The 22,151-nt window shown below is 41.1% G+C and overlaps 1 protein-coding gene across 1 annotated transcript; it reads right to left on the bottom strand.

Moving 5' to 3' along the window:
- Positions 1-237: 237 nt before the first annotated feature.
- On the bottom strand, positions 238-20,546 carry UPP2 (uridine phosphorylase 2). Its single transcript, XM_025854363.2, is given in 7 exon segments — positions 238-308; positions 12,546-12,691; positions 14,804-14,864; positions 14,867-15,021; positions 18,400-18,521; positions 19,095-19,290; positions 20,386-20,546. Coding segments are annotated over 7 exon segments (912 nt in total).
- Between the last annotated feature and the right edge of the window lie 1,605 nt (positions 20,547-22,151).

A 22,151-nucleotide genomic window follows, 5' to 3' on the forward strand; every position in this document is an offset into this window, starting at 1 on the left:
GCATTAAATTCCTTTACAATAAATTCATTTTTTCAAGAGAAAGGGGTTTTATAAAACCACTCTATTATGATTTTAGCACATGGATAAGAACTATATAAAAATGTCACAAAAAATATATGACTTCAGCATTACAACTTGAACTACAAAGTTACAGGGAAGGATTGGGCTGCACAGTTATGACATCTGGTCATGAAATCCAAGCTGCTGTTTGATGAAGTTGGAGATTAGGGGCTGAGGCTATTGCTCATGGAGCAAGCGAAGCTGGTCACATTTAAGTCTGTCAAGCTGTGTCACCTGGACCACAGGAGCTAGAAGAGTAGGTAACATGATTACTGAACAAACGGGTTTATCTTTGTATAGAAACCAGACAAATATCCCAATCTCCCTAGCATATGTGCTTTGTATTATTTTCTGTTACATAGATGTAACCTGCTGAACCCTCTAGCCTTCCACACAATTCATATTTCTGTGGACTCCATCAAACACTCCATCTAAATAAGTTAACTGGGATAATTTTAAGCACTCTCCTTTCTCCTTTTTAAGGCTCAGGGAAGCTTTGTGTTCAGGACAAGAATAAGGAGAGATCTTTGCCATCCTAGACACACAAAGCTCCCAGCTTTCTCTCCTATTGCCAGTTCTTAAAGAAGGATCTTCTTACTTGAGGGTATTATTGGAGAGCTAGACATTACTCCTGAGATGACATTTTCTCTGTGGTGCAATATTTGAGTTTGCCTGCTTCAGCCCTTGCTGAAGAGTAAAGTAAATAGAGAAGAGGTATGAACACAGAACCCAGGAAATACCAATAAATGTGATCCCTGACCCTTATGAAATTTGAGAAGGAAAATATGAAATGAAATGCATAAACCTACGTGCCAACACCATGAAGGAGCAAATTTTTTAGAATTTAGTTTCTAAAGAACAGGAATAAAAATTTTAAGATAGATATAAAACCAGGGGAGAAGAACAAACATCTTTTTCTAAAAAAAAAGAAGAAGAAAGAAATTCTCAGTTTTGAAAAGTCACCATGAAGGTAGTTTCTTTAGTTTTTTCCATCTAGAAGAACCAGAGAGAAAAATCAGGTCCCCTACATATTCTTTATTGTCAATGTCACATGAAATCTTTGATTTCAAGTTACGTGGTTAAACACATTGAAATCAAATAGATAGCAATGTAGTAATTTCTATCTTCATCTGCATTATTTTATTTTTATTTTATTTTATTTTATTTTATTTTATTTCATTTTATTTTAAAGTAAGCTCTACGCCCAATGTTGGGCTTGAACTCATGACCCCAAGATCAAGAGTCACATGCTCACTGACTAACCAGGTGCCCCTCATCTGCATCATTTTAGATAGTTATACATTTTGGTGTACATGGGATTAGATATGCCTACGTTAACAAGCTTGTAAGGCATGGAGCTCAAGTTGGGTGTGGATGTAATATTTATTTTTTTGACCTCCCCACTAATTCAGACTTCTTAATAAGATCTGGATTTGGGAAGGAGAAATGGACAGTAATGATAAGAGATGCTATCATTTTGTTTGGTTGAGTTCTTGTTATATGCCGGGTGTTTATGTGATCATTTAGTCCTTACGGCCAGCCATACCATGAGCTAGCTATTATTTTTATCCCCTTTGACAGATGATGAAATGAGGGCTTAAGGAGGTCAAACAAGTGGCCCCAAATGACACAGTTAGTAAACAGCCAGTCAATTCCCAGCCTCCTAAAGTGCTGAGAAGTGTTCTCTGCCTTCCATCCACTGCTCCCCTGATCAGGCACATGGTGAACCATTACCCAGACCTCCCGGTCAACCTGACCCTCCTGTTCAGTGAAGTGAAAAGCGATGAAAATATTCGACTTGAGCTGAGTCAAATATTTTATCACCTAGGACCCTATTTATTCAAAACTCACTCGCTTGTAAAGCAACTTGGTTGAACAGGTAAATAAGCAAAGGGAAAGGCTAGAAACTTCCTCAGTTCTTCGAGTTAATGATCAGCAAGTTTCTGAAGCCTGACATGGGCTGGCAGTAGCAGGGAAAAGTTGAAAGTCCTTCTCTAATCCTTCACTTGGCAAAAGGATAAAAGGAAACTTGTGCTCTGTACTTTTCAGAGAGTGGGAGCTGACTTTACTAAATGTCTTTTCTGGTGATTTCAAGGGGAATGCCAAAGATGGAAAAGAACAGGTCATAGTAACCCCAGTGGTGTTTTCTTGACCCTGAAGGACCCATTAACAAGCAGCATATAATAATCTTGTCACCTAAAATTACTATTTCCACGAGCAATTAAAGGGGACTAACTCCCCAAAACAATTTGTCAAAATTAAGCCTGACAGCTTTGCTACCATAATCCTCAGATTGGGCAGGGAGAGTGGCTCCTATGGAGAGATATTTAGTGACCTAGCTGTCACCAAGGAGGTTGTCAGCTTTTAACTGACCTTAGGCTGCCGTGTGATGGAACACACCAACATGAACGTGGAGCTCGATGCACCTTCAGCCGCATCAAGAATTCCCAGTGACTCTGCATTCTTTGGGATTGTTTATGGTCCCTTTAAGCATCTGATGAGAGTTGTCTTTGGAACCTCTTTTCACAGAAATATACATATGCATATAATCACAAAATATTCATGTATAATTTCAGGGAATTCAGGGCCCCTGAAATCCACCATGAATCCTTAGGAATCCACAGACCCCAATGGACCCCCACTTTAGGCCTCCCTCTCTGATTCAGAACAGACTTCCAGGAAGGTTTTTGCATAGACTGTAGGCAAAGACAGCAAGGTGAGGCACAAATTGCCCTGTGCACTGCAAAGCCCAAACAGGGCTGGGCCTTGGAAAAATGGCAAAGCAGCAAAGGTAAGCTTTGGAGTTTCCAGGCTGGCCCCTGTGACTGCTCCTCTTGCACTTATCCCCAGCCTTTTTCATGGCCCCCTTCACTCCTCAAGATCTGAGTTTATTAAGCAGACCCCATCTTTACTTACTATGTGCCTGGAATTTAAAGCATAGGAATCTCAACAACCTAGAGCCTATGCGTTTTCTCTGTCTTCCCTGAAACATCAATTTCAGGCTATTGGCTGCTAACTGAAACCAAGTGGAGAAAATTTATATTCAAAGAGGTGGATCAAAGCTAAGGAGCATAGGAATAATTTGTTCTTCTAGACTGGTATTTCTTCAAATGTGCCCTACTGGTCACCTGGGTCAGAACCAGAGCTTGTATTTTGTAGGTTTTTTAAAGATTTTATTTTTCTATTTGAGAGAGAGAGAGGGAGCAGGAGGAGGGGCAGAGGGAGAGGGAGAGGCAGAGACTCTCAAGCAGACTCCGAGCTGAGTTGTAGAACCCGATGCAGGGCTCGATCTCATGACCCTGATATCATGGCCTGAGCTGAAACCAAGAGTCAAAGGCTTAACCAACTGAGCTACACTGGTGCCCCCAGAAGTTGTTAATAATGCAGATTCTTAGGCTCTATCCTGGACCTATAGAATGAGGGATGAGTGTAAGGGAAGACAGTGAACCTACATTAGAAAAGTACACCTTACCAGTAAATTATTTTCACATTAATATTTGATAACAATGCTTTAAAGACTTTAAACTTTATCCTGAATCAAATCAAGTTACAACATACTTAAACCCTAGGGCTTTAGGTTCCCAAAGAAATGCTGATTTTTAGACAGAACCAAGATTTAGCATGAACTCTATCAAGAATTGCCCCAAATCTTTTATAAAAGTATTATTGAAGACACTATCCATTGTAATATAGCTGACAATTTCACTCAAGTTTAACATTTGGATGAAGTTTTTATGATAAACCTCGAATGCTTTCTTTTATTAGATAATGAGAGTTAAGTAACTCAGAGTGTTTCCATTTTCAGCTTGGCCTCCAGGAAACTCAGAACTAAATCTAAGTATTTAGATTTAGTACTGTACTCCCAGGTTGCCTCTTTCATATTGAGAACTCCCCACCCACTCCCTTAAATATATGCCTCTATTCTTTTTACCTCTGTTTAAATTATATTAAGCATTCATCCTTTATTGAAAGCTGCTGCTTATGCCTATTCAAAAAAAATAGAGAATACGAGTAATCTGTCAATAGATAAATATGTTACTCTTTTACATATTATGGAATAGTGGAGAGAGTGGAGATCAAGAGACAGGAAATTTCAGTCCTCATCCATCTTTCTCTGTCTAGCTGGGTTTCCTTAGGCAGGTTGTCTCATTTCACCCTCTGAGACAGGGGCAAGTTGGATCTCAGAGGTCTCTCCCAAATCCACACCCTCAGCTTATGTGCTTCCCATCATTTCGTTGGTGTGAGGACCACGCTGTCATCTCCAAGAGGTCCAGCTGTAGCCTTCGGTACTTGAGCGTCTGCTGGAGGCTGGACTCCCGACCAGAGATGCGTCAGGATGGGCAGGGGATAGAACCGGATGTGCTGGGGGTGGGAGATTCCAGCAGGGGCCCCGGTGAGGGCGAAATGGGTCACAAACAATGCCAACCAGACAAAGGGTTGAGTCAGTGGCCCTAAATGATCCTCTAATATGGGAGTGTGTTGGTATGGGAGGTGGGAGTTAGAGAGATGGTAGGAGGGAGATAGATAGTTGGTGGGAGGGAGGAGTTAGATAGATGGTAGGAGAGGAGAACCAGAATAAATCAAATAAAACTACAGAGGCTCACCTTGATTAAAAATGTGTAAAAACCAACAAAGAAGAAAGAATTTTTAAAACTTTGTTTTTGTAAAAGTAATAAATGAATTACCTACCATTTATGCCTGATTTTCCGGACACACTGACTGATTTTGCATACTGCCATGCTTTATTTGATTCCAACACTAACCATCTTGGTATATGCTGAGTCCTTAGGGTTTGCTGGCTGAAGTAGAACAACTACCTGCTCACAACTTCTAAAATAGAGAAATCTGCATTTTTGTTCTTGTTGCTGTTCTGAACAGACTGTGAACCTTGTGCATCCATGGGAAGCTGCTGGGATGATGCAGCAGAGTGTGGTGCAAAGGGGCCTCAAATCAGAGCTGGGTTCCAATCCCAGCTCAGCTGCATGTTAACTGGGGGATTTGGGGGAAGTTACTGAACCTCTGTGAGCTACAGTTTGTCTCTTGGGAGGGTGAAGAGAGCTGCAATTGGTTGCCTCATACCCTTGTGTAATAATATTTCAAAACCCTGATTTTTCTCCATTTTGCAGTTAAGAAATGCTCCAGCTCCAGCCTGAATGTAAGCTTTAATCCTTGTTGTAATATCTTCTTTATCAGTGATCACCGTGCAGTTCCCAGAGTCCACTATCCTTCATTGCTGGGACCAGCAGAAGAATATATAATTGAGTTAAAATCAAGATTCTGCTCCCTTTCACTGAATTGTAATGAAGTAATATTATAAAGACTGACTGTATCCCCAAAGTTACCAGTATCTGTCAAAAGAAATAATACCGGAATCTTCCTTTACCCTAAAAAACAAAACAAATTAAAACAAACAAACAAACAAAAAAACACTCTGAGTGCTACAAACAGCTAAAGACAAAGAAGAGGATTTAAGGAGAACCTAATCTTAAGATAAATATTAGGTTTCACATATACTGCCATGCAAGCAAGCATGTGTCAAAAGGCAGCACTGTCTTTTAAAAATGGTTACAAATTGAACATACTTATCACAAGTTCACCAGTGCAAAAGGATTATCATCTTTAATCAGAGTGTTAGGGGTTTAATTAAAGTAGATTTTGCTTTAAGGGAGGGACAGATGTATGCATATTACAGAATCATAGATAAATTCATTTATGCAGCATTGTACAGTGGATTTATGTTATTCTGAAGGTTTAGCCTTTCAGTGGAGAATAACCCTGTGAATGCCACTATTTCCCTTCACCCTAATCTTTGTTAAAGTGACATTGGATTTCCACTGTTCTTTTTCAGGATAACAACATCAGGATAACAACAGTGACTTACGACTTGTGGGTGCCCGTGGCCACCTTTTAAGCAGTTTGTACACCTATCAGACCAAAGGATCCAGGAGCTAGAGATCCAGTAGAGGTAGTGTATGAATCTTACAGCAAAGGAAGGCTTAACTCTAAAGCTTTGCCTCTTCCTATTTGGACAGTTCGGAGATGCTCTAGGGTCCGTTAGCAATTCCAAGCCATTAGTGTGGCCAGGGAATGAAGGAACCAGATGAATTTGCCATAGCCATTTTTCGTGGTAAATAGAAGTTAATGGCCATTCCTTTCACTCATTTGTTCACTCATGTAGCAAATACTTATTGAATGCCCAGATGGCAGATATTATTCTAAGTGCTGTTGATATAGCAAGAAAACTACAAAGTCCCTGTTCTCATGGTGCTTATATTTCTAATGGAGAGAGATGCTAAGTATATACCTTCACTCATTAATGTATGTAAAATAATATATAAGTTAATATGTAAAAAAACCAGAAATATAATTTATAGTAGTAACTGTGATACAGAGAAATGAAGTACAATGGGTAAGTGAGTTGAGTTGAGGTCGTCATACAAGGAGGGCTTGCTGATGAAGTGAGGTTTGTGGTGAGAGCTGATATTAATTATAAAGAAGTGGTAACCCATGTGGACACAAGACCTCTTTGTCCCAGGGGGGATGCAGAAAGATCCGATTTTGCATGAATCCATATTCAACAAGTGACTCCTCTGGGTTAGAACAATGGCTTCTAGAAGACCCTTGTTTAAATAAAAAGTTATTTGTAAGTTGAAGCCATTAGCCATCATCACCTTTACATGAAGTCAGAGTGGTTATCTAGTCATCTGGTAATATTAAAAGGACAGAAAAGGCCATTAGAGAAGGTGGTCTGGACGGACAGGGTGGTCTGGACGGACAGGGTGGCGTCGGCCATTACTAACAACAGGAACAGAATGGAGGAGGGCGGGGGAATAGGCCTGGGAGGCTAGCCACAGCCTGTGGGGCCTGAGCCATTGGTGGCAGGTGAAATACATTGTCCCGTGGTGCTTACCACTGGTATCTTCTCCCTAACTTCCTCCATGTTAAAGCAGCTGCTTGTGAAGGCTCTCTCAACCTTCCCCACAACAAAATTTCTAGCTCACACAGAGCTTTTCTGAGCTTCACGGCTATGGGGGAAGGATGTTATGAAGTGGTGATTAAAGATGGGAACATGGTGGCATTGTATGCATGGAGATTTGGTCTATGCCCTGCTCGATCTTCCAGGGGGCATTATACCAGGAATTCACCTTGAAAACAGTGCTGTCTGAGGGAGATAGGAGTCCCCATCACCACAGAGACATTCAGACAGAAATACTCCCAAGAACTACAGGATTAGAGTTACAGATGCAACCTTTAGTGTGAATGATGGCAGTCCAGAAGAGGTCAGCTCAGGGCAAGAGCTGCAGGAGTGGCTTGGAAGCCAGGTGCTGGCAGGCTGGAATCAGCTACCTAGAGTTCTGCAGCTGCAGGGAAAGGAAGCAAGAGAGGAAAGAGTCCAGGAGGGCGCAGCAGGGGGCAGAGAGAGCAAGGTCACAAGGAATTGCAGCAAGGACAGAAAGTTCCCTCATATCCCTCATAACACAATCCTTTCTCTGGGGTTTTGGCAACATCCTTAAAGAGAGAAAGATCAGGGTCTAGGGTTCACAAGCCTAGCGCTCTTCCTGATTGCCAATCAATGCCTCTTAGGAAAAAACTGATGGTCATCCCCAAACTTACAACCAGGGCTGCACCGTTTGGAAGGAGGCAGTTTTTGTCTAAATAAACTTGTTATCAGATTCTCCATTTGCATATTATGTGGCGCCGTGGCTCAAGTGACCACTTGTTGTTTCTATACTAAAGAAATACGAAGAGGCATTTCCTGGAGCAGAAATGTCTAAATCCAGGTCTTCCTACAGGCTGTGTGCTGATTGGACTGTTGCTCAGGTCAAGATCAAGCTGTCACCACCTGCAGCTCTGACTCTCACTAACTTGTGGAGAGAAAAGGGTGTTAATGATGACCTTCTAAAGAGGGTAAGGATGCATTTGCATTCTTCACCCATATATTACAAGGATCTGCATGTATGTGTATTCTGAGAGCTGGGAGTAGTTAAGCATAGTGGTCCTTCAATTAATCTCTTCTTATGAACCGTAACTTCTTTCTAAAATGTATTTTTAGAAATGTTACCATATATATTTTGTTTGTAGTTTTATGTATTAAAATTGATCGACTCTAAGGACAAATATTGGAATTAATATTCCACCTGTGATCAAAAGACACATTAACATGTTATAATTCTTGACTTCTTTGGAGGTTTCTTCTCTGGGGGCCGGGAAACCAGACTCTCCAGGTGTACTGCCAACTCCCCTGGTCACTCCTCCATGGCCTTTGTTGGATCTCCCTCACCTCCCCTAACTTTTCACATCTAACCAAAGACCTGTTTCTAGATTCATTTGCTTTGTTGTCTCATCTGCTGTGTGGCTTTAAATGCCATCTCTATGTTGTCAACTTACATTTTACTTCTCCAGCCAAAACTTCTCATCCAAACTCCAGATTCATAAATCCACTTGCTTACTCAGCCTCCATTTGATGTCCACTGCATCCAACTTTCTTCAATCCAATTATGTTAACTTCATCCTTCTTGTTGTTCAGGACCCAAACCTAAAAGCTGTTCTTAACTTTTGTCTTCCTCTCAAAATCCACATCAAATTGTCAACAAATCTTGTTGGATATGCCTTCAAAATGTACTCGAATCTGACTACTGCTCACTACCTCCACTCCTATTACCTGGTCCGTCATCTCCCCCTGGACCACCATACTACCCTCTTACTTCTCTCCCTACCTCTGACTTTGACCCCCCAGTAGGCTCTTCCCAACTCAGTAGCCAGTGTGCTCCTGTTAAAATCCAAGTCAGATCTGGTCACTTCTCTATTCAGAACCCTCCAATGGCTTCCCGTTTCCCTCAGAGTGAAAGACACAGTTCTCACAGTGACCACACAGTCTGCACCCCCTCTCTCCTCCCACTCCGCACTGCTGTCTCTCCTCCAGTCACACTGGTCTCATTGTTCCTACAACACACCTTGCATGCTCCTGGCTGGCAGCCTTTGATTTGCATGTCCCAGGCTCTTCCCCAGATACCCATGTGCCATTTTCCTGAATAGTACCTTCTCCATGCACCCTTCCCTCACCATGTGATTTAAAATTGTGGTTTTCCTTCCTGCTTTGTTTGTCCCTGTTCTCTTTCCCTGTCCTAATTTTTGCCATAGGCCTCTTCAGCAGCTAACATATTACTGTTACTCTACATCACTCTTTGCTATTGTTTGTCTCCCTCTAGATGCCACAGGGGCAGAGACTGTCTGTGTTGTCCTCTGCTAAATCCCCAGTGCCTGGGCACTCAGTCCACTAGTTGATGGACAGAAGGAAGTCCTTCTTGGGGTGCCTGGGTGGCTCAGTCAGTTGAGTGTCTGACTCTTGACTTTGGCTCAGGTCATGATCTCAGGGTCCTAGGATTGAGCCCACCATTGGGCTCCATGCTCAGCCAGGAGTCTGTTTGGGGATTCTCTCTCTCTCTCTCTCCCTCTCCCTCTGCCCCTCCGCCCTCTCATGGGTGTGCTCTCTCTCTCTCAAATAAATAAATTAATTAAAAATAAAAAGAAAGTCCTTCTTTCTTTAAGAAGATAATAATTGAGATAAATCTTACTAACAAAAGATCTGATTTAAAAACCAGGTTTCTCAAACTGAGGGTTGCTGGAGTGGTGGGGGGTGGGAGGGATGGGGTGGCTGGGTGATGGACATTGGGGAGGGTATGTGCTATGGTGAGCGCTGTGAATTGTGTAAGACTGATGAATCACAGACCTGTACCTCTGAAACAAATAATACATTATATGTTAAAAGAAAAAAAAAGAAGAAGAAGGTAGTAGGAAGTGAAAAATGAAGGGGGTGGAAATCGGAGGGGGAGACAAACCATGAGAGACTATGGACTCTGAGAAACAAAATGAAGGTTTTAGAGGGGAGGGGGGTGGGGGAATGGGTTAGCCCAGTTGATGGGTATTAAAGAGGGCATGTACTGAATGGAGCCCTGGGTGTTACACGCAAACAATGAATCATGGAACACTACATCAAAAACTAATGATGTAATGTATGGTGACTAACATAATAAAATAAAATTAATAAAAAATAAAGAATTGGGACACACACACACACAAACACAAAAAAACCCCAGGTTTCTTAGTATTGTACCACGTACTCAGTAGGCATGCTCTAAAACACATTTGAAATGATGAGATATTTTATGGCCTGTTTTTCTTTCTTTCTTTTTTCTTTGGGAAAAAAAAGACAATTGCCATGTGAAATGCAAAACCATGGATCCAAAAAAAATTGCTCCAACATTTTCTTGGATATTACTGTCAATATTTGGAGACTGATTTCCACTAAAAACATTATTTTAGATGGTGTTATTCTGCTTCAGATCTGAGGCTTTTTAAATCAACTTAATGAAAAAAAAAATAAAAAAAAATAAATCAACTTAATGAAGACTATTTTATTTGAAAACTAATTTTATTCGCTTTATAGCTTTATTTTCTTCCATCAGTAAAATTTACAATTTTTGAAATCTAGAGGATAACTATGAAAATAATTGAATATCCCAAAGAATAGTTATTCTGATGAGTGCTCATGGAAATTATATTTTACTTCATCAGGGTTTTTTTGGTGCTAGCTAAAGGTTAGAATAATTTCACCCAAAATTAAAATGCATGGCACACTCATATTTGGTTTCTTATTACCATTTCCACTAAGAGGAACCCGAGCTTCTTGGAGAAATGGCTTGTTCCAGACCTGAGGCAAGGAAAGTGCAAGTTGTGCCTGAGAATCATGTTGTGTTTGAAAGCAAGAAAATTCTCAAGAGCTAAGAGGATTATGTCAAAAGGATCAAAGAGTATGCTAGAAAGGGCTCTTCCTGGCCCAATTTGGGATAATTTGAGTATCAAAAACAATGACAGAAACCATTTATAACACATTGATTTGAACTAAATTCACAAAGCAATAATAACTATCCCCTCACTACCAGAGAGAGAGAGAGAGAGAGAGAGAGAGAAAGGGGTGTGAGGAGAAGAAACTTTTCTTAAAGCAGAATGCCCCTATTAAATGGAGGGGGAACGGTGCTCGCTTCAGCAATACATATACTAAATGGAGGGGGAACGATAGAATTAAAGATCACCATTTTGTAACCCATGCTAAAATCATTGGTAAAAGATAGTTGGGTTACAGGGTGTTCATGTAGAGATTACTTGTTCTGCACAAAGAGAAAACTTTCACTTTTCAGTGGAAAGTGATAGCAGTTATCCCTTGAACCAAGTGATCCAATTTGAAATTACTAGTAGTGGGACATCTTCACATTATTACATCTCCCTGAGGTGGTACAATCGGAAGTTTACGTTGCCATAGAGTGTTCTTGCGATAAAGCTGAATCTAGTGAGGCCACTAAATTCCACTTCCACTTACAGGAAATCCACAGTATAGATGAACAAGTGAAACTCTATGATGAAACACACAGACAAATCTAGAACATGGTATATTCAACAAGATAACTTGACTCTTTAAAAAAAAAAATCCAAATAAATAAATAAATAATAAATAATAAAAAATCCATTGTCATAGGGAAAAAAAGAAGAGTAGGGGGACTATTCTAGATGTAAAAAGGACAGAGATATAACAACCAAGTAATATAATGTATGAAGTTATTTTGATGTTGAGTAAGAATAAAAATCTATAAAAAAATATAGGAAAACTAGGGAAATTTAAATATGGAATGGATATTAAGTGATGTTATGAAGCTATTTTTACTTTCCTTAGGTTTTTGGGGGTTTTTTTGGTTTGATAATGGTATTTTGGTTATTAGGAGAATATCTTTATTCTTAGGAAATGATGCTGAGGTACAAGAGTTAAGTGGCATGATGCTTGCAATTCATTTACAAATGAATCAGGAAAAAAGCAAATAGATGTATGTATACTTATATTTATATACACTTATATGCATACATATATGTACATATGTATATATAAATATTTAGAGAGCATTCATAAATGTGGCAAAGTATTAAATTAATCTTGGTAAAGCATACATAGGTATTTATTATACTATTTTTAAATGTTTTCTGAATTATGAAAAATATTCAAAATAAAAAGTTGGGAAAAGCAAAAATGCATGTAAATTAACTTTAAAAACCTACTACTCCATTGATGTTTTGTCCTTTGATGAACTGTTTTAGGAATATTTCATTTGTATCATGTCTTGATAAATTTAATTTTAATAGAAAATAGCAGCCACTACCAGGATCAAGAAAGTGGAACTTGTTGTCAAGTCCTGGCTAGATAACCTTCATGACTTTGGGCAACTCACTTTTGACCCCTGAGGCTTGGTTTTCTCAATTGCATAGTGAGAATAATGTCCTGCCCTCCCTCAAGATATGATGATGATATTATAAGCAATTACAAGGCATGCCTTCAACCCCAAGTAATATATTGGTGGATTCCTTTTTCTTCTCCTGTGAAGTGAAAATAATTTCATGAAAAAGGAGAATTGGACCAGAGGCTTTCATGAATAGCTCACCTTTCAGACCACAAAATCTACACGCAGCCACAAACACTGCCGATTCCATTTCAGTAGTTTGCACTCTGGCTTTATATGCTCTCTTCAAGCAATGTAACTTTTCTTCTCTGGAAAAGGACCACAATGCTCCGTCTAGTTGACCTGGCCTAAAAGAGAGTGGAGAACTCTTAGCAACTTGATGTCCTACCAGCGTGGCAGCAGCATCACTAAGGGGCTTGCTGGGGACCCAAGTGCTCGATGGCTAACTCTAATGCTTGGGTCTCCACTCCTGGTAGGACAAATCCAGCCATCTGAATCATCCTATCAAGGGACCTGGAGCAAGGCTTGTGCCCAGCTCGAGTCTCTTGTAGAAAGGAGTCGCCACGATGTTGAGCGCTCTAGCTCTGGGGCAGAATCGTTGGGTGGCCACAGCAGCTAATACTGTACTGGGACAGCAGGACCCACCAGAGGGCTGCTAGGAGATCTGCCCTTTGAGGAAAATCTCAGGTTGCTTCCATGACGGGGGGATGGCTCAGGGCCAGGTGCTGGCCGAGAAGCAGCAGCTTCAAGCCTCCTGAAGCTATTGAGGATCAGGAGGGTGGTTTGGACGGTGCAGTTCTCCATCTCTGTGAGGACAGTGCTAGCTGTATATAGGCAATTGACTTGTCCCCTTTCTCCCCTGCCACACATGTCTCAGGCTGCATGCCACCCTTTTGTGATCGCTTTTTCCCTGCTAGGCTGCTCTCGGGGTTCATTTATCATTTAATTTCACCTGTGTCAGCTAGTGGAGCCGGAAGGAAGTGGAGAAAAGCCTGATGCTATCTTGCCCGCGCCGCTCCCGATTGAGGGGGGCATCGAAGCAGGGAGGCTGACACACTCTGTCACCATCCATTATTTGCACAGTCCCCATTTTGGCTCCCTTTCCACTCTTTTCCTCCCTTTCCTCTTACACACTACTTCCACCCTGGCTGTCTGCTTCTCCTTGTTCCCTCCTCCTCAGTGCTGCCTGCCAACACCTCTAATGCAGTGTTATTTAAGCCAATTCAAACTCTGATGTCCCAGAAGGCGAGCAGGTAACATCCATGAGGTCTGCCTGGTCTGAAGAGAAGGGACAGCCTTGCCTCACCTTTAGCAAACGTAGCCTGGACGTGGGCGGGGTCTTGCCAGGGCTGCCATGCATATATTATTTTATATTTTTTATGTTATGTTATCTCCAGAAGCCAAAAATCTGGACTTTCATGCGAAACCTCCAGAAATGTTCAATGTTGGCAAAATAATTCACATTTTACAAAATACTGTGCAGGCCAAAGAAAACACTGACTCCAACAGGCTGCCATTTGCAAGCTCTGGCTGAAACCTATCAGTGACCCTCCCAGTGAAGGGGCTGTGGCCTATGACAGAGTCTCAACCCTATCAGACCCAACATGCCTCCTATTTTATAACATAGATGTACTGACACCCCTTTGACTAACCTGAAGTAACATTTGTAGATAACATAACCTGTCTCCATACATAATTTTTTAAAAAATTCAATATAATACCCTAAGTTTGATCCAAGGGAAAAGAAAAGAAACATGATTTAAGATGAGATAATACGCAATTTGATGAACATACCCAAACACAAAAACATTATAGGATTTCTAGAAGGCCCTTCAAGGAATGGTAACAATCCCGCTTAGGTTCTTTCTTCCGGAATGAGCAGAGTCTGCCCTTGAGGGTGTTTTCTCCTGGCCCCTCCCCCACCTCTTGTAGCAAGAGCTACTATATGGCAAATCACCTGATTTCGGGACCCCCTCATGGTTGAGAGAGAAAAGTATCATTCTGAGACCACCCATCCTTTTAGACTCCCTCCCGCAAATATTTTTCCCCGTTTTCTGGTCCTTACTCTTCCCTGGGTACCAGATCCCTTCTGAGGCATGGGAGAATGTAACTTAAAATGGCAGAAACATAGAATCAGCTTTTCCTCTTTTCCCAGAATCACCAGTTTCAATTAAAGGCATAAACAGAGATAAGATTTTGCTAACATCGCTAATTGTATTTTAGTATTTGATTTGTTCTTGGAGGATTAAACCCACTCTCAATATAAATTCATTGTGGATGTTTCTCTGCTGCTTATTATGTCTTCACATTCCTATGCTCTAGTGAGTCAAAAAGGCTGTTTCAGTTCCTTTATTTAATCCCCAACTATTTAATTTTCTAAAGCAGAGTTTTTAATGTAAATTATGGCCTTGAATAACAAAGGGTTGCAACAATTTTCTGTTGCTTTCCCAATTTGTAACTTCTTGTCACCTTCATAAAAATCCTAGGTACACATCACATGTCTGATGAGGACTGGGAAGGGGGGATTCCCTTGCTGTAGCTGAGGAGCTCCTGGGCCAGTTCCTTGTCAAGTTTAGCAGTTCAGGTAGTGATATTGTCCAAGATTACCTATTCAAACCAGGGATCAAGGAAGGAGTCTGTGGCTGCACCTTCTATTACAACAGACCCCAGGGCAGTATTGCAATGTGAGATTAAAAGAGTGGTTACAGAAGAATGTCACTTAGCGTTTACTTTTGACATGTAGTATGTAATCCATTCTGCCAACATTAATTAATGCTGGTTGCTAATGCTTCTCCCTATTTTCATCTTCTAAATTATTTTCTTTTCTAAATGCAATTAAATAATAATATTCAGAACAGGCATTTACATTTGCTGTCTTTCCAGATTCACATTTACAACGTGATCAGGTTTAGATTTCAAGACAGACGTGACTCTTGGACATGCAAATTAGTACTGGCCTTCGGGCTCAAATTTGAGTAAATTAGGTCAGGAATAAACTAAATGAGCCTTCCGGCAAGTAGCTTTCATAAAGTGATGTGACTACTTGATATTTAATCTTCTCTGCAACTCCTTGATTACTATAATTTCTTTGCATCTCTATCCTCTCTTCCTTCTGATTCTTGTCACATTCACCCTCCCCCCACCACCCCATGTAAATTAGGCCTCTTGGCTGACCTTCCATTGCTGCAAAGCCTGGCTTGCTCCCGGGACTCAGGAACTCAAGTCTCAGGGACCTGAGAAACCATTTTCTGCCAACTCCTATTGTCCCTGCCTGCAGTGCCGTCTTGTCCTCCTCCACACTCTTTCTCATCAGACTACCTCCAACTCATTCCTCAGGCATGAACATAAGTCACTTCTTTCAAAACTGAATCATGGAGGGCGAAAAAATAAAAAGCAATAATATGGATAGGTTACATTAAATTTCCCCAGCCCAGCTTTTGATCTAGTTTCTGATCCATTCTGATTTCTGTGTACAGCCTGGATAAGGGGACATATATTGATAGTGCCCTCTGTGTCTTAACATTTATTATACTTTGTAATTACTCACTGTTTGTCTATTGCTGGGATAACACATGAGCTCTATAAAGGTAAGAGCAATGTCTGTTTACTCTTTTCCCTGTAAGCCTAGCATTATGCCTATTATAGGTACTCAATAAAAATTTGTTGAATGAGTGAATGAATGCTTCCATAGAGATGCCATAGAGCAGAGATCTGCAAACTACCATCCATGGGCCAAATTCAGTCTGTCTTTATAAATAAAGTTTTACTGAAACACAGCCACATTCATTCATTTACATATTATCTCTGGTTGCTTATACACTACAATGGCGGAGTTGAGAAGTTGCAACAGAAATCATATGATCTGCAAAGCCTAAAATATTTACTATCTGGCCCTTTGCAGAAGAAGTTTATCAACCCCTGACACAGAACACAGCCATATTCTTCTGGATTTTTATAAATTCCAGTATTGATCAACATGGGATTAATTTAGAAGATCCAGGGAGATCTCCATGATGAAAGAGCCTTGGTGGGTCAGAAACTTTTAAAATAAGTCAAAAGTAAGTCAAACAAGTGGCTCCTTGAATTATTCACAATGTCCTAAGAACAGGAAACTGATCGAGACGGAATTTGAAAATGTGGGCGTCAAAAGTGGTATTATTCACCTACCATCCTAATATTTAGATATGTTAGAACATTTATATCTTGGTTAAAGTCTCTCAAAGGTCCAAGTACCATTTAATTGGGTATTTTATCCTCATCAAGGTTTGTTGGCTCATCTAAGGAGTGGGAACATCAGCAAAGGAATGAGATTTATCTTCTTCGTCTCCGAATGCAATGCTGCTTAAAACAAAACAAATAGGGCGCCTGGGTGGCTCAGTTGGTTAAGCGACTGCCTTCGGCTCAGGTCATGATCCTGGAGTCCCGGGATCGAGTCCCGCATCAGGCTCCCTGCTCAGCGGGGAGTCTGTTTCTCCCTCTGACCCTCTTCCCTCTCGTACTCTCTCTCTCTCTCAAATAAATAAATAAAATCTTTAAAAAAAAAAATATTCGCATCCCTATCAATAAGCTAAGAGTTCTTCATGAGGACAAAACTTCAAAATGAAGGTATCCACAACAGCACAGTGTTTCATTCCCCACCATTCATAGACTTTCATTGTGATACTAGTACAGCCTATGGGCTGGATGCATTGTGTTGCCATAAAATGAAAGAACTAGGATCCATGACCATGAGCTGGATGGTCAGCAGAGTGCCTTGCACGTGGCTCATATCAAGCGGCAGCCACAGCAGCAAGGACGGTACATTGCATGGGCATGGGCTATGCAGACAGAACCTTGTAGCCCACAACCCCAAATTATAAACAATCTTAATAACAATATTACCCATTTCATCCCCAAATGCACTGATACCTACTACTGATTATTTGGGGTAACATTGGATGAAAAACAATCCAGAAGGATGCCTGATTTAAAAGTGATTGCTAACATTCTCCTTCTCTTTCTGGATGGGCATCCACAGATGTTCTTTATCCCACCTGTGAGGGCCGTGGCTGGACTTGACCCTGTACAAGTTCAAGTGGTAGAAAGGGCATAATCTTTGTGACTATGACTGTTTCTAGTGAAGGATGGCTCAGCCACCTGTGGCTCTGCGCTACTGGACAAGTCACTTCTCTAATTTCTTGTCCAAGGTTTTCTAAGGTACACACTTACTCCAGAACTGTGTCATTCTGAGAGCAAAATCACAGCCCTTGCAATCCTGTCACTCTGCCAACCAAACCTTAGTTACAGTGTCCTGTCTGTATTTGCATTTGGTGACATAGTAAAATCGCCTCCTCCCAAGGTCTGCTCCTGGAGAAAAGATTGGAAAAGAAGGAGGTTTCCTCAAAACTTGATGTCAGCCCAGTGTGGAAGCAGAGGCACAGCCCCTGACCAGCCAAAGAAGAAAGGATTTGGAGGGCAGGGGCTGGCCAAACCTTAGGAAGCATCACCTGGCCCTTCCCTAAAAACCCAGCCTGATCTCCTCTGGTGTGTTGATGAGAAAAGACCCAACCAAGTAAAGGGGTGTAGTCACTGACATGAGCTAAAACAAAGTTTTCCTAAGAGCTCTGAAGTCTGCTTCCTTGGCTGACAAATGAGGCAAATCTTAGTGATTAATTTTTCCCTCCAAGCACTTATTTCTGTCACTTATAAAATTCCTCAGCCTCAAAATTTACTCATACTTATACTCAAAACTTATACTTATCCTCATACATATTCGTCAGCAATGCTTCCAGTCTTCCCCTTAAGAATACCTAAGTCCATCTGGGCAATAGGCAGTGTGATCTCTCATGCTATGTTTCCATGGAGGAAAAAAAGAGGAAGATAAAAAGGAAATATTTCTTTAGATTTCTTTAATTTTCTTTAAATTTAAATTTCTTTAAATTTCCTCAAGCCCAGCCTCCTGACACTTTCTAGCCCATCTGGGTATCTGCTGGGCTCCGAGTATGTTGCCGTATTTTGGCAGCTACCCTGTATGGAGCAATCACTTGGATTTAATAATAGAAATCAACCCATCTCACCTATTCTCCCTGATGTACCAATTCTGATAATGGTAACATTACAGCACCAGGCATGGTGCAGTAATTTGATGAGTTCATGAAGCATAAGCATAATAGAAATAGAGGGAATGCCAATGCCATGCTGTTGAGAGAAAAGAGAAAGTCATTATACATCTTGCAAACTGGTACATGCACAGGACATATTTTCTTTCTTCATTACAAGTTAACAGCCCTCAGATAAATTTACATAGTCATTATGACTTTGCCAAAGCTGAGGAAAACGTAAGTCAGCTCTAACTGACGCCTACCTGACATGCTGATAGATGTGTCCATCTGTGAGGATCAGACAGAGACATCTCCCTGCCAGTTACACTGAGTTCAGCCCTCATTGTCAAGAGCAGAAGGTGGGGATGGCATGGTGTACTGGTGTGTCAGGGCATGGCCATTTCTCATCGCCCCGCTGGGCTCTTTACAGTGAGCCTTTGAAAAAGAGCTTTTTGCAAGATTGACTTGTTTCTGAGGAAATATAAATTTGGCTGCCATGTAATTAGTCCTCTTCCACCATACTAAATGAAATAATAAATCCATTTCATTGTGCTCATGTGGCCTTGTTCATTTGCTAATTCAGTGTGAGCTCTGAAAGGTGTGAGGGTAGAGGTGTGGGCTACATCCACATCTGACCATTCAGAGCAGAGGTGAGGTTATGTTGCTATACTTCATGACCATAACCCTTATTTTCCTCAGCATTTGCTACAATAAAATCAGTATCACCAGAATAGGGGTCAAGATAGTTTAGAGGATTTAGTAATTCCTGGGAGTTACAGTATGTTCTAATAACTCTCCAGAAAGATCGTCTGAGCTGGAATTTGTAGGAGCTGGAACTGAGTTTTGAATCGATGGTTATTTCATTCCTAACATAACATTAGGGGGTCAAATGTGTTCTTCAATGTGTTCTCCTCTTGGACAAAGGACTTTGCATGACAAAAAGTACCAGGGGTATCTTGGCAATTAGGTGATGCCTGCCACTAATTCTCTCACTAACAAATCTGGAAAACCATTGTAACCATGACTGTGATGTGCTCAGCTGAGTTCTCTCCCTTTCGCCATCAAGAATATTAAACTATGGAACGTTTGAAGCTCTGCGTTCCCCATTTTTGGTTCCCATTGAACATGTCCTGACTTCCAAATACATTGTAAGCCTCCTAGAGACATGAATCAAACCTCTATTAATTTGTATGTCCAAGATTAACAAGTCTGGGCTTTGGCACTGGCTCTGTCACTAATGAGTAGACTCTCTAAATCTCATTTTCCTCAACTATAAATTAAGAGAATGAACTATTATTTGATCTATTAGGTTCCTTCTAAATCAGATATTTGATAGGTTTATGATTATCACTTATTATGCAACATGATGATAAAATGACAAATGGGCTTATATATTCCTGCAAAATCTCTCTCTCTCTTTCACACACACACACCCACACACCCTCAGCAGCTGTTGGAGAGAAAGAATTTTTAAAGGGGTCCCAGTTGGAAATCTCTGTCCGCCTAGTGAAGGCTGCTCTTAATTGGCTGACCCCTGGACATGATACATATTTCAGGCCTTTTTCCCGACAGGACCGCAGGGTCAGTATAGTGCTGTCTTTATTTCTTACTTTGAAGTCTTACTGCTTGTTTATGATAGTTTCATATTTATATAAACGTTACCCTTTTTGTTCTTACCCATTTACTGTGTAAAAAAGAACAGTTGTCTAAAAGTCAAGTGAAGATTAGTAAAACAAAATTTGCCAAGATCGGAGAATTCTCAGCTTCCTTCCAATGTAGACATTCTATAATAGTTGAATAAACAGATGACTAAATAAATGGATTCCCCTACCTGAGCCCCCAAAGCAGGTGTGAGGCCTTCTTGGCCCAGAGGGGAGGTAACTTAGCTGCCCAGCTGGTGTTACATAATCTTCCCTTCTTTACCCCAGGCTTCCACCCACGTTCATCCATCCTTCCATCACCAGGGACTATCAGGTGATTGACGGATGAGGGCTATTCTCTGGTGCAGGAGCTGCAGATGGGTCCGCTCCTTAGCAGTGTTACACGTCTGCAGTGGACTCTTCCCTGGCCCTCTGGCATGCCTGGCTGTGCCCTTCAGGAGGGCTGCAGTGTCCAGACACATGACAGACACAGAGCTATTGTTTCGGAATACAGCCCTGTGGCAGAGAGACAGACTTAGAAAGGCCAGCTGGGTGCTCACACGTATACACTCTCCTTACGGGGATGCTCCCCTGCGTCCAAGAGGGAAATGGTCTCTGTGTTCCCTAAAATTGCAAATCATTCCGCTTATATTCTGTCTTAGGACACCATGTGTGTCCAGAGCTGCTAGCATAGTCCGAGTACAGAAAGCAGTTCACAAGAACTCGTGGAGATGCATTAGCAGCTTCTCAGGGAGCTGAGTATAGTGTTCAACAGCATGCTTTGACAATTCTGAAGATTGGCCCCTGTGTACGAAAAGCTCAACATTCCCAAAGCTGGATAAAGGGTAGAGGAGAGAAAATTGCTGGTGGCTTAATCAGTCATAAACTAAAGAGAGGAGGTGTGCTTTGAAGGCTTTCTCCCCCTAACTTGAATAGCTAAGTGGTAGCTAATAAACTAAAGTGACACCGAAAGCCATGTTCTGCCCCAGGGCTTTTTCCAACATCGAATGCCACACCTGGGCACTTAATTTAATTGTGTGAAAATGCAAAGCAGGCGAGGAGAAAGAACTCCTGTATTCAGAATCTCCCACCTTTTTCTGCCAGCTTGTGATGAGTACCTGAAGGGCAACCATTGAGTACTTAGACCAATGGAGGACACAGGATCAGTTTTGTGCATGCAATATCTGTCTGTCCGAGCTCAGACATCCTTCATGTCCTCTCTACTGTCCTCCAATCCCAGCTCCCTGTGTATAAACACTGCAAACTCTTTCATTGTCTTGGGGCTCCCACCAATGCAGACAAATTGTTAATAAAAATAAATAATTACCTGCCTTATAACTGGGATAAGAACCAAGGGTCAGCTTTCAACTTTAATGTTTTTATTTTATTTTTTTCTGTACTTTACCTAAGAGTATGTATAGACGGTATGGGTTATGTTCATGAGTTAGCTAATTTGCATCATTGACCTGTAAATAAGGCAACCAGACGCAAAGTTTGATGTACTTAATTAGTAAAGAAAAAGATAATCATAAAATCAAAGTAGGTGTTGATTTTGTTCAAGTAGGTGTTTCCTGGCATTTCTGTTTACAGTGAACATCAACCAGCCTCTTGGGTTGGTACAGACAGCTCATTTGGGCACATTAGCAGGCCATATGCTTACCATGGACATGGAATATAAGTAATATAAGGAAAAAAATACTCTGAGTTTTAGATATGTCTTCTCATTCCACATTCCCAAACATTAGTTTTCATTGTAAAATGTGCTACGTTAACTTAAAGCTTTAAAGAAATCACATCAAGACTCTCCAACTTCTCTTTCAGAAGAAATTCTCGTGGAATAAGCCTTATCGCATAGCCTGGAAATCTCACCATGCTATTTCATCAATTCCAATGATTTCTTTTTGTTTTGTTCCCATTTTAACATCTCTGAAATTATCATAGGTGTTGTAGTCAAGGGTGTCGAACCTAATAAAATGTCATAATGAAACTGTCTATAGTTGCTTGTGTAACAGCCTATCAGGGGCACACCCGCCTCGGGGATGGGTGAAGTGGAGACCAGAGGGAGGATGGCAACAGCCTAAGAGCGT

This window comes from Callorhinus ursinus, unplaced genomic scaffold (assembly GCF_003265705.2).
Source record: "Callorhinus ursinus isolate GAN/ISIS: 27379988/994484 unplaced genomic scaffold, GSC_fseal_2.0 scaffold2, whole genome shotgun sequence".
Lineage (NCBI taxonomy): Eukaryota > Metazoa > Chordata > Mammalia > Carnivora > Otariidae > Callorhinus > Callorhinus ursinus.